This window comes from Cydia strobilella, chromosome 15 (assembly GCF_947568885.1).
Source record: "Cydia strobilella chromosome 15, ilCydStro3.1, whole genome shotgun sequence".
Lineage (NCBI taxonomy): Eukaryota > Metazoa > Arthropoda > Insecta > Lepidoptera > Tortricidae > Cydia > Cydia strobilella.
In genome coordinates, this window is record NC_086055.1 from 5,264,013 (window position 1) to 5,276,899 (window position 12,887).

At 34.8% G+C, this 12,887-nt stretch overlaps 1 protein-coding gene across 1 annotated transcript; it reads right to left on the bottom strand.

Annotated features, from left to right (window-relative positions):
• Positions 1-1,719: 1,719 nt before the first annotated feature.
• On the bottom strand, positions 1,720-8,393 carry LOC134747839 (UDP-glucosyltransferase 2-like). The gene is made up of 4 exons (XM_063682482.1): positions 7,259-8,393; positions 6,183-6,405; positions 4,349-4,565; positions 1,720-3,434 (listed from the first exon to the last, which is right to left on the bottom strand). Exons 1-4 carry the CDS (start codon positions 8,072-8,074, stop codon positions 3,122-3,124), a joined length of 1,569 nt encoding a protein of 522 aa, XP_063538552.1. The 5' UTR covers positions 8,075-8,393; the 3' UTR covers positions 1,720-3,121.
• Between the last annotated feature and the right edge of the window lie 4,494 nt (positions 8,394-12,887).

Sequence of the window (12,887 nt, forward strand, 5' to 3'; positions counted from 1 at the left end):
CAATTATTATATAGTACACAATTGTACTTTTTTCGTAGGTTATTACGTTTTCTAAGAATTTCCGCGATGTAGTAAAAAAGCCGATTTTCATGATAGTTATTTTTTATTTTTCCAATATTATTTAAGTAAAGGTTACAGTTAATTTTGAAACAATGTTAAGTAATGCAGAAGAATTATAAAAAAAGATCCAATATAATTGATCTAAAGTTATAGTTTTCCTCTAATTTTCATTTACATACTCTTCAACCCCTGTTCCCCATCTTACCTAACCGAGAGTTTTACTATCTGGATAAAGGAAGTGATCACCGCTTACGTTCTAGTGTTAATCTTATTCCTTCGACTAAGTCTCGAACGTATGCAAATTCATTCACAGTGCGCGCGGTGAAGTTGTGGAACGAGTTGCCCCTGTCGCTCAAACAGTCCCGGTCTGTAGCATCACTCAAAGTTAATCTGAAAAAGCTTTGGCTTTCCCACGAAGTGTGATTTGGTTGAGTACTAATCTTTTCATTATTGTTTTTTTTGCAATTGATATATATACATATATATTTAATATTTATTTAGTACTATATATTTATGTATGCTAGTATTTATTTTATTGGATAATGCTATTGATGTATTTTAGTTATTCGTAGACGTTAATATTGTAGTTTTCCATTTTAAATATTATTGTACATTCTGTAAGTTTGTCTATCTAATTCGAATTTTTACTCATTAACTCTAAGGTTAGCTGGAAGAGATCCCTTATAGGGATAAGCTCGCCTTTGTACCTAATATGAAATTCATGTTAACCATTTTTTTGTACAATAAAGTGATTTACTACTACTACTACTTCATTTTCCTATTGACTGCTATTTTATTGCACACAACTGTACCTTCTAATATAATTTCATATTCACTAGTCGCTTTTCGGTGAAGGAAAACATCGTGAAGAAACCGGACTAATCCTAATATGGTCAGATCAGACAGCAGTCACTTTTGTAGAAACTAGTGCCTACGCCAATTCTAGGGATTACGGACCCTAGGTGCCTGGTGAATAATACTTGTACCTATAGTTAAATAGTAGCATATACGAGTATCAATGATGGTTAGGAAAAAAGAGGTTTTAAGGAAGGTGGCATTGATTAATTAATAAGAAGTTTTTTCCATAATAATAATATATCTTTGACTAGTATCCTCTTCCGCTGTGTGGGTTTTCAAGTATTTGTATAAGCGCAAGTATGCATGTATGTCCTGACGTAATACCAGAGTTAATTTATGTACCTACCGAGATTAGTCTGTCGTCTCTGTCTTCAAATCCAAAACAGCTAGACAAGAAGGTACAGATAGCCAATTAAATATTGGAATAATACGCAGATTAAGAACACATTTTTATATAAAGGTGATGTTTGTTTTAGTTAGATACTATTAATAACCAATGCGTGTAAAGTAATGTTTATTTTATTCTATGTAAATTAGAAAAAAGTTAACAAAATAAATTATCTATAAATATTTATACATAAATGAATAGGACCATACTATGGTCCTATGGTCGGACCCAGTGTGCTATGGTCACCATAGCACACTGGGTCCGATTCGCACGTCGTTATAGAACGCGCATAGCGGCGTTGTCTCGGTCAAACTTTGGAGTAACGTGCGAATCGGACCCAGTGTGCTATGGTCACCATAGCACACTGGGTCCGATTCGCACGTCGTTATAAAACGCGCATAGCGGCGTTGTCTCGGTCAAACTTTGGAGTAACGTGCGAATCGGACCCAGTGTGCTATGGCCCTGTACATTATGTATAAATATTTGTTAACGACTGTAAATCAATACATAGGTTTCTTATGAAAATTGTCAGTTCTATAGAAGATACTGGGAATTAGATTATAAGCGTATTAATGCGTCCAAAATTACATAAAATTTACCCATGGGTCTCAAATAAAAAAATGAGCATTTTCTGAAACAGACAGTAAGTATCTAGTTATTTAAGTAATGTCGTATATTAATATCTTATATTTTTACACAGCAGTTAAGATCAATGTAAAATGACGTAGAAATTCAACCGGACACAAGGCATAAATAAATTAATAAAGTGCATACTCGTAACACAAAATATTATCTACTGGCGTTTGAAAACCAGTATATACAATACATAGTTTTTATAGTAACTACGTACTTATTAGTTTATTTATACCACTTCCTGTTAAGCCACTATATTCTTTCACTCCTTACATGATTCTCCGAATCTCAAGGAAGGCTAAAAGCCACAAATGCAAAAAAATCGATATAAATTGTTTACATGAGTCATTATTATCAACAGTTAACAAATCATAAATAAGATACTTGAGTAAAATTACTAAGTAAGACACAACAACTAGGTACAATCGGGGACATTCGCGGTGAACTACCTTAAGGGCAAATATCGTTTATACGTCTTGGAGACGGTCAGGTGATATCATAAAAGGGATGACCAATAGCATGGCACTTAAAATTGTGGGTGTTGAAAACAAAAGGTAAGCTCAGGTAAAGATTATTGCCATTTATGTCTTTGTGACGGACGGCATTTGCAAACTAAAATCCATATCTGGATTCCTTAATCCAAAACGTATTGTAATTGGTTATCTTTATGAAGAGGCGAAGCTTAGCCTAACAACAACAACTAATAAACATTCCTTACTACCTATTGTTTGTCTCATTACCTGTGTTTACCCTTTTCATTGTTAAGATAAAGAATCCTTAATACATCGTAATTGGTGATCTTTATGGGAGGCGGAGTTTAGCTCGCTCGTAAGGCTCGAGGTAAAATTGTTCTGAAGTGGTTCACCGGTTCACCGCGAATGTCCCCGATTGATACCTTATACTTAAGTCCCCCTAAGCTCACCTTGCATCGATTTGAATAGAACAAATTAAGGGAGCGTCATTATTATTAACGTCATATTTTTAATAGAAATTTGACATCAATGATTACCTACATTTCTACACTTTCAAATGACATGCAGAATTATCTTGGCGCGACTCTCTTACTTCGCCTTCCAAATTCTGCACTAGAAAATCTTCCGTAATCAAAAAAGACTGATTTGAGTTCTCTGTCAATTTCTAGCACATACTTAATGTTTTATTCGCCGACTTTTCTTACTCGCTTCATTCGAACTTGACACGTTTAGTTCTCCTTTCCTCCGCTTCAACGCTGATCGTCTCAGAATTAGAACAGCAACAGCAGAGCGCTCCGACGATTTTGCGCAAAACGTAGCTCATAACATACACTACTAAAGCTATGAAAGCCAAGACGTCTAGCTGTAGTTGCTGGTACCAAGGTTTGTTCACAGATGTCGCTTGGAGGTTCGGCGCGCCGTTGTATCGAGCGACGTACTCTGTCCAGTATACTGCGGTTTCTAGAGGCGATATCGGACGGTCGTGCCATACTCTGGACAGGAACTTAGCGTGCTGCTGGGTACTGGAAAAACAAACAATATTAAAATTTATTAATAATTCTTGTTCTACAGGAAAGGGCATTTGGAAACCTGACTTGGTTGACTGACTGACAACAATAATAGGTCGCATTATCTTTGAACAACAAACATTCTTAATTATTAGCATTATAATGATAATTGTTTACAATTTAACTAATTTGTTTATTTTGTCTTTTGTCACGATTTAAGCTTATAGTTACACGAATTACCTACACAATAATATTAAATAAACAATTTAAAACAACAACATCAATATACCTACCAAATGAAGTACATGTACAATATACCTATATTATTATCTATGTAATGTGACAAGACATCTTTCTACGTACCTACACACCTTTAAAATCAATTGTACAAAGTTCAATCTTGTCTGCCATTGAGAAAGGTTACAAATAGTTTCGTTTGTTCTTCAGTTTTAAATCTAAATTTATTACGGGAAATACAATCCGAAAAGATCTAATTGCGAAGGTTGGCAAGTGTTAATTAGTAAACTTAATAAGTTCAATGAATTTGCATAACGGAGGATATCAAAATTAAATGAAGATTAGAGGCTAGTTTCCTATAGAAGAAATAAACTATTTATCAGCAATCATAAACTAAAATTTACGAAAGTACACTTGAAAAAACGAGGTTTCGAATGTTTTTGCGTTTTCATCATTCTACAATCAAAAAATCAAAAAACCGAGGCGGATTTATTACGACGTTACTTGTTGCATTTCTTATAATGTGCTTATATGTATTTTTTTAACTAGTTAGGAGTTTTATTTTAAAATAGTCCAAGATTGAATACATGAAATACTCGCAAGTACACCATCAGACTAAACATATGCAGGGTTGCAAAATGTTTGCTCTAATACAAATAAAATAATAAAAGTAGATGGCTGCTTAGGCTTACTTCGGATCCAAGACCTCATTGATAGCGTTCAAGAGGTACTCCTTCGACAAATCCTGGTAAGAGACGATGGTAGCCACTCCAGCGTCCTGAAGAGCTGCCGCGTTGCCATACTGGTCTCCGAAGAGAGGAACAGCCACCACTGGTATCCCAGCATCTAGTGCTTCTACTGTGCTGAGGATGCCGGCGTGAGAAATGAATGCCTTGACATTTTCATGTTCTGTAAAATAAAATAAAATGTTTTTTGCTGGTTTTGTAGGTATCTATTAAGTAATCTATTAAACACTGAATTCTTAATTTGAACGATGTATTGGCACGTGCGCGAATGACATGTTATAATTTATAATCATAGAGGAATAAGTAAGCTTGAGTGCTCACTCCATATGTTAAGACGTACCTATTATTAATATAACGTCATACATATCATGTAATCTAATTTTACTTTATTGAAAAATGTAAATGGAGTCTGTTCAATCTTATCTCCATACATTATATGCTTGTTGGTTTGGGGTCAGCTTCTACCATCACCATTTACTTAGTTCAATATAGTTTCATGAACAAAAGTAATGTCAATCAAAGTCCATTTTTTTGTTGTCGTCTCTTAAAACCAGTAGTTTATCACTTACGTATTATAAATATACCTACGTTTAGTTCCAAAGTAAATATATATATATATATATACCATAAACCAACTATTATATTCTCGAGTATGCTTTCGAGAGCCACTTGACTGAAGGATGCTCTGGAAATTAGCATAACTTAATCTAATGAAGTGGATAGTTAGGTGTTATAACATTATTAATAGTGAAAACGACGTTTATTCGTAGCGTAATAGGTATTACATAATAAATAGTTAAAAAAATTGTTTCTTCCGTAAGCCTGAAAACAGGATTTAACCTTACGTAAGCTGAGGTGACTTCGTCATAACCTTATCATTCGATTTTTTCAAATCTAAAAATTATTGGTGAATCCATAATATATCCGTTTCCTTATTGTAAAGGATGTCCCAAAAAGGACGCAAGATTTGAAATTGATGAAAAACACATTTTTTTCTTCGTTATAATATACTTATTTAGTCTAAAGTCTATGCCAATAAGCCCACAACAACTCATGCTTTGAAAGAGGAAATTCGACGCTGCATCGGAGAAATTCAGCCGCATCTATGCAAAATGGTCATAGAAAATTTTGACAAAAAAAAATGCGTATGTGCCAGCAAAGCCTAGGAGGACAGTTTCCTGACGTATTATTCCACAAATAACCCTATTTTATTTGTATTTCAAGATTTTATATACAAATATATTATAACGAAAAAAAAAAGGTTTTTCATCAATTTCAAATCTTGCGTCCTTTTTGGGACAGCCTTTAGATACATTTATATTTTTTATGACTTACAAGGATGATTTTTTGACAAATAATTTATAGGGATATTTTTCTTACTTACTCGTCTTTTACAAAATGTCACTAAAAACTAAAATTCAAATCATTTAAATAAAACAAAACATATTATCTTCAAAATGTTCTCCTTTAGCCACAATAAAAAAAATACAAAGTATTTTTGGGCCAATATGTATATTAAGAGGGGGCTGTAACTATCAGGCTGGCACTAACTTTAAATAAATACACCTAAAATCCATGTCTAATTAATATATTTACTACAATATATGTTAAAAAAAAGAGAGAAAAATATTGCGCTGATGTTGTTTTGTTGATTTTAACCCGATTATTTACCGTTATATTAAAAATGTATTAATATACATTTAGATACTCATAACTTTGTAAACCACTGTTACGTTTTCCTAACTCTATAACTTATTAAGTTATTAAGTAAATGACTCACTTAAAATGTCGTACTGCGGGAACCACCTCATAGTCATCACGTTTCTTGGCAAATTTTCAATACTGCCTCCATCCCATTTCCAAAGTACTCTTAAAGGCAATTTATTGAATGTTGATAACAGTTCACTAAGTTTTTCAGCTGGCATCGTCGAATCCTTGGTCGTGGAGCCCAAGTTTACGTATATAACGCCGTGCTCTGCCTCGTTTATGAATCTTTCAATTTCCTGAAAAGATAGGGACCTTTTTCAATTTACGTCAACTGTGACCTGTGTGAGAAGTTTCCTATTAAGATATTGGATGAAGATAATGATGATAATGTTACTATACTGTCAATATGTTTAAATATTCGCCTGTACTGAATTTACACAAGGTTTGCGTTGCTGGCTGTGAATGTGTTAATAGTGATACCAGAGCAAGCGAAACATTTTAAAATTGAACCACAAGCGTAGCGAGTTGCGAGGGTTTCAAAGTTTCAAGTTCAAGACACGAGGGTTAAATTAACTATGCTACCGAGTGAAATACAAAATATTTACAACAACCTGTAAAACAACTAACTGTAAAATATTACAAATCAAATCCAAATGAATATATGCTATTAAATATTTATAATTCAAAATCATTACTTGAAAATAAATTCCATCAGCAAATATAAAAAAAAAAAAACTCAAAATTTGCATATATTGACATTGCCAGTCTTGTGGATCAAATGCAACTTTATCATACATTTTTGAAGTATCGAGAGAGCTTTTAGCAGCTTGTGTGGTAAAAAAGTAATGACATCTTTTAACAGTCAATTCCAATTAATAATTCAAGATTTGCATCAAATTACTTTGCCACTCTTCTGTATAAAATAAAACTTTCCCATCAGTTTTTAAAGAATAAAAAATCCTTTACGAGCTGATATTATGCATTCATTTACCTATGCACTAATGTACCTACACAGATCCGATACAGGCATGCTAGTTGACTTTACGAGTAGCGATAAAAACATTTACTTAATAAAATAAGAATACATTTACTGTATTGAAATGAATCAATGAGGTAGACCAAATAATTAGCATGATAAGTAATACTTACAGTTGGTAATGCTTTAGGCGGATTTACATGAATGCCTCCGATATCAATCACGTTATCAGGCCTGGCAACACCGCCAAACACTGACTGATGCGTGTTTACAAACACCAAACTGGCATTCGCCGCGATGCTCTCCAAACTCGGCAAATCATCTCCCAAATACTTGTACAAATATACATGATCTGTCACTTGCGATCCAACGTAGTACACCCAATTGGTAATGTGATATAGAACATAGCTCTTTAATCTGTCAAAGTACCAGGGATCCTTTCCATACGGAAGGCTAGCTAAAGGTACGGATGCGGAATTGAAATTGATTCCGAGCCTGTTGTACTGCCACGCTTGGACGGGCTGAGGATTGAAAGCGATGTACGGAGCGCTCAGATTGGCAGCCAATGCTATGCCACAGTCGCTGTTATACGACTCCACTAAAACGACATCGAAGCGAGGTCGCGTCTTTATCATGTGCAGTACTTGATTGTTATTCATTAGCTTCTTGCAGTCGTCGTTGGCAGTCTTAGTCGACACAAGTGTTTCGAACGGCACTCGCGACACTTCATTCACGATCACAGATTCATAAGATAGTCCTTTATACACTTGTTGATCACTTATTAGCACTTCTTTATACAAAGCTGGTGGATTGGGGAGTTGAAAATGTGTAATCAGAGTCACTTCATGCTCGCGCGTAGCTAACTCTCTAAACAAACCACGGTAAGTCAGATAATTATTCCGATCCAACGATGGGAATATGCCGAGAATTCTGTAACAGTCTGCAACGAATAGGGTCGCAAGGAAATAAGAGAGAACGTATATTCCCATTTTTGCGGACGCGTTCGTTTTGTTGCACTGAGAATTGGTCACTAGGGCGTGAATTGATGGCGGCTTGCGTAGTTGTCTAATAATAGGTAGGTATGAGGTAATCGTTGATGACGTGTTTATTTCGTAACTGACAAAAATACTGGTGACGGCGTTAATGATTTGGTCATGACCTCGATCGTCGTGGAAAATAGTGAAGACGTGATGCCATGCCGACGGCGCGGCCGAGACTGTTTTTGAATATAATGATGTAGAAAGTTATGCGTACGAGTGGCTAATGTACTCATTTACTTGCAGATGAATTTTGATAACGGTATCTGCAGAGTGCAATGCTTGGACTATGAATATTATGACACAGTTCTGTATTTGAGCTGTTTATCTACTTAAGTACTGATTTAAATAATTAATCGAATTATTGCGCAAACTTTATTTTTCAATTACTTTTAAGTAGTCTGTGCCGACTACTGATATGTAGGCCCTTTTCTTCCAAAATTGAAAAATCTTCACATGGGAACACTTCGGAAACTTTTTATATTTTAGTATGGGAATAGAAATTGTAAATTCCTGTAAAATTTTCCTGAAGTTTTCTTGGACTTTTCCGACTTTTAATTTTCCGTCACTTACACATAATATGTACTTTTAGGGTTACGTTCTATTACTGAAGGGATTTCACGTAGACAAGTGCGTATAGGACGGAAACATCCCGGCGAAACCGTGACGTCACTAGACAATGCCCACACCAGCATTACCATTCTAATTAAGATTCATGACTAATTAATGTAGTAGCGGGGTCTTAAGGCCTTTTTTCGATGCAAGATTCCGACGTTTGGTGTTTTTTGGTGTTTGGTGACACACAAAATATTGTCAAATACTAGAAAAAAATCGGCCAAGTGCGAGACGGACTCGCGTTCCAAGGGTTCCGTGCATTACACAATTTAAACAATGTATTTTTTATGTTAAATGTCTTTAAAAAGCCCGTAGGGGTCGGATCAAAAACTAAGTAATTATGTCCGACTCACGCTTGACTGCACATTTCTAATAGGTTTTCCTGTGATCTATAGGTAAAAATCTATTTTGTGTATTTTTTTCAAAATTTTTGACCCAGTAGTTTCGGAGATAAAGGGGGGAATTGTCATTTTTTGCCTATTTTCTTGAATAACTTCTAAACTTTTTATCTTAAAATTATTTGTATGTTATCTTGTATTAATTTACAAATGCTTTCAACATTTTTCTTTGTATAACGTTTCTCTATTACTTTTTTACTGCTATCTCTTTTGTCACTGTTAGTTGATCATACTGAGTCTGCGCGCGTTCTGCTAGGTCCCAGCAGAATACCAGCGCTGCGGCAGCAATGCTGCAGCATATGCTGAGCCGGCGCCTTTTCGCGACTACACAATCGTGACAAAAAAAATCGTAATATTAGATTAGTATTATAGTACTTAGACCTACGGTTTAGTTTTATTTTTATTATAAGTTCTTTTTTTTGTCACGATAATGTTTTGCCATAAAGTTTTTGTCTATCTACCTATCTGTATGAAATATTTTTTATTCAAATACAGGTCCAGATATAAACGCGATCCAAATGATGGTTATTTCTTCTAAATTTACTTTTCACTAATGGATTGCACTATTTGCACTTGAGTGGTTGATTACATACTGGGCCGTGTTGCATAATAAACTACAACTAATATTACAAGCGGAACTCCTTGTCCAATAAGTAGAATTAGAAAAGAAGTTCCGCTTGTAATATTAGATGTAGTTTATTATGCAGCACGGCCCTGGTCTCAGAAATATTTTCTCTCTACTTTTTCTCCTCCACTTTGGCACGGTCTTCGGCATGTACTGAATGTTAATAAATACGAGTTTATCTATAGGTTCACCAATCTTGTAGGACATGATTTTAGAACTTAACGAAACGCCTGTTGAAGTGTTCATAGTGCTGTTATTATTATTAAGCGTTTGCTATAAAAATCTAACATCGAAATTATCTTGTTCGAAGCCTATTTTCTTCTTAACGTTAATTGTTTAAAATTAATGCTATCTCGATTCATACTAGCTTCATTTACCAAATAATTAATGCTGTAAAATATTTTACAGTACATATGGTGCTACTTTCTCGCACTAGTGCGTAAAAGAGCACTTTTCGTGCATATGTCGAAAGTTTAAAGGGCCATATGTACTGTAAAACGTTGTACGATATACGTGCGAATAGGTAATTCGCAACTCGTGTCGATTTAAAACACTCCCTGCAGTCGTGTTTTAATTTATCGCCACTCGTTTCGAATTTCCTCTTTTCCGCACTTGTATCGTAAATAACTATTACAATGCATGTGCTCGAAAAGTGCGTTTCCTACGGACCCATATCATGCGGAAAGTACTACTTTTCCGCACTGGTCCTTTTTGTTTTTAATTTTTTTTTACAGTACATATGGTGCTACTTTCTCGCACTAGTGCGGAAAAGAGCACTTTTCGTGCATATGTCGAAAGTTTAAAGGGCCATATGTACTGTAAAACGTTCTCGCACTAGTGCGTAAAAGAGCACTTTTCGTCCATATGTCGAAAGTTTAAATGGCCATATGTACTGTAAAACGTTGTACGATATACGTGCGAATAGGTAATTCGCAACTCGTGTCGATTTAAAACACTCCCTGCAGTCGTGTTTTAATTTATCGCCACTCGTTTCGAATTTCCTCTTTTCCGCACTTGTATCGTAAATAACTATTACAATGCATGTGCTCGAAAAGTGCGTTTCCTACGGACCCATATCATGCGGAAAGTACTACTTTTCCGCACTGGTGCTTTTTGTTTTTAATTTTTTTTTACAGTACATATGGTGCTACTTTCTCGCACTAGTGCGGAAAAGAGCACTTTTCGTGCATATGTCGAAAGTTTAAAGGGCCATATGTACGTGCCATATGTATGTAAGGGCCATATACACATGCGAATAGGTAATTCGCAACTCGTGTCGATTTAAAACACTCCTTTTAATAATTAAACTTATTTGCCATGATATGTTTTTTTATTTACTCGCACAATGCATAGTAAAACATTGTATGATACACGTGCGTAAAATTGATTAACGACTCGTATTCCTTTATTCCACTCGTCGGAAATCATACACTTTCCGCACTTGTTGCATAAATCGCTATTCCCCTCATAACAGTATACCTATGTTGTGGTTTGTTTTGTAGTTAATTAACTAGTCATTAGCATAAAGTTAGGTCTCTTTTGACGGTGTTACGAATTTATTTCAATATTTTTTTTTGTAAAAGGGCTCTACACACTGGTTTTAGCCTTTTATACGTGGGCATTTTTTCCTCTCACTTTCTTTTTATAATGTAATATTATATTATTTTTATAATTGTAATTATCAACAAAATAAAATAAAATGAGAGACAAGTGTACATTTCGTCCTGTCGTAACCACGACGAGACACCGTCATATGGCTTCGCAGTGAGGGTTGTCAACTATGGATAGTTTTTTTTATTAAGGTGCTGGCAAACAACAGTACGTCCCGTTTGAAGGTATATGGATACCACCCAACGGACAGTGTGAAATTTGAAGTTATTTAAAAATCGGATAGATTGTGGCGGCCCAATGGACAGTGTGAAATTTGAAGTTATTTAAAAAATCGGATAGATTTTGGCGGTGCTCCCACACTTAGTTACTTCAAAGTCTTAGCAGAGTTAGGCGGACTCTTTTTTAACTTTATTTGAATTTGGTTTGGAGAATATGCCAAAGAAAATAAACAAAATTGTTAACAGCATAATACATAAATAATTAAATTACATTAGGTACAGTAAATAAATAAGCAAACGAACTCTCGTTAATAAAAAACAATTGTGAATAACTTGCATTACTAACTATCTTTTAAGTAAATTCAAATTATAAACTGAAATAAATATACTAAGAAAAAGTGACCAAGGCCTCCAGTGCCCCAGGCTGGCAGGGTAAATTCAAGTTAATGTTTTTTGTCGTATGTGTGTGTGTGTGTAACTGTAATCTGTTATTTATTTCTTTCTAATATGTTTGTTTATTATTTTTTATGTTATGTACTTTCCGTGCTTCACTCGTTTATGGCCCCGACGGAAGACCAGCGTTGGCCCATCCAGAATAACACCATGCTGAGTCGGGACCATTTCGCGGGTCAATATTATTTGTGTCATGTAATGTAATGTTAAATATGCGTTGTAATGTTATGTGTAAGTTTGCTTTTCGTTTCTCTTGTTAACCTGTTACAGTGTGCCACGAATAAACTATTTCCATTTCTATTTATAAAAGTGTCAACCCTATTAATTTGATAGGGTATTCCAGACTGTTGGATTACTCGGAATTATGGTCGTTGTTTACGTGTAAGTTTGCCTTTTGCCCTTTTCTAGCCTCCATTGTTGTTTTCATCTGTACTGTATTTAGAACAATCTAATGGGGGTGTTATATTACAGCTATACGAGGTTGTTATGCTTGGGTAGCTGGGCACCTATACAGTTGTAAACATAAGAAATCATATTTGTGTGGCTGTCGTAAATCGATAGTTCAAACAATGGTTGTACTGTATACAGTTGAAAAAAACGTTCTCGAAAAAAAATGCTATGCAAAAAGATTCGTTGACAAATTCGTTTAGGATCCTCATTATATACTTACAGAGTTACAGACAAGAGGTTGAGTATCTAAATGCAATATATAATTAAGAGTCATTTTAATAAGGTCTAACGTACTTAATGATAAATATTTCAGAAGCATGAGTAAAATCCTTGCTGGTGTAACACGTAAAACCGCAGATAAATGGGAACATTAGGTAATTTGTATTCACAAATAC

Bases quoted from the DNA above. Each gene is read 5' to 3' on its own strand.
- LOC134747839 (XM_063682482.1), bottom strand. From the start codon at position 8,074: ATGGGAATATACGTTCTCTCTTATTTCCTTGCGACCCTATTCGTTGCA. The intron at 6,406-7,258 runs GTAAGTATTACT...CTATCTTTTCAG, and splicing joins CGCCTAAAGCATTACCAACT to GAAATTGAAAGATTCATAAA. The intron at 3,435-4,348 runs GTAAGCCTAAGC...TTGTTTTTCCAG, and splicing joins AATGAGGTCTTGGATCCGAA to TACCCAGCAGCACGCTAAGT.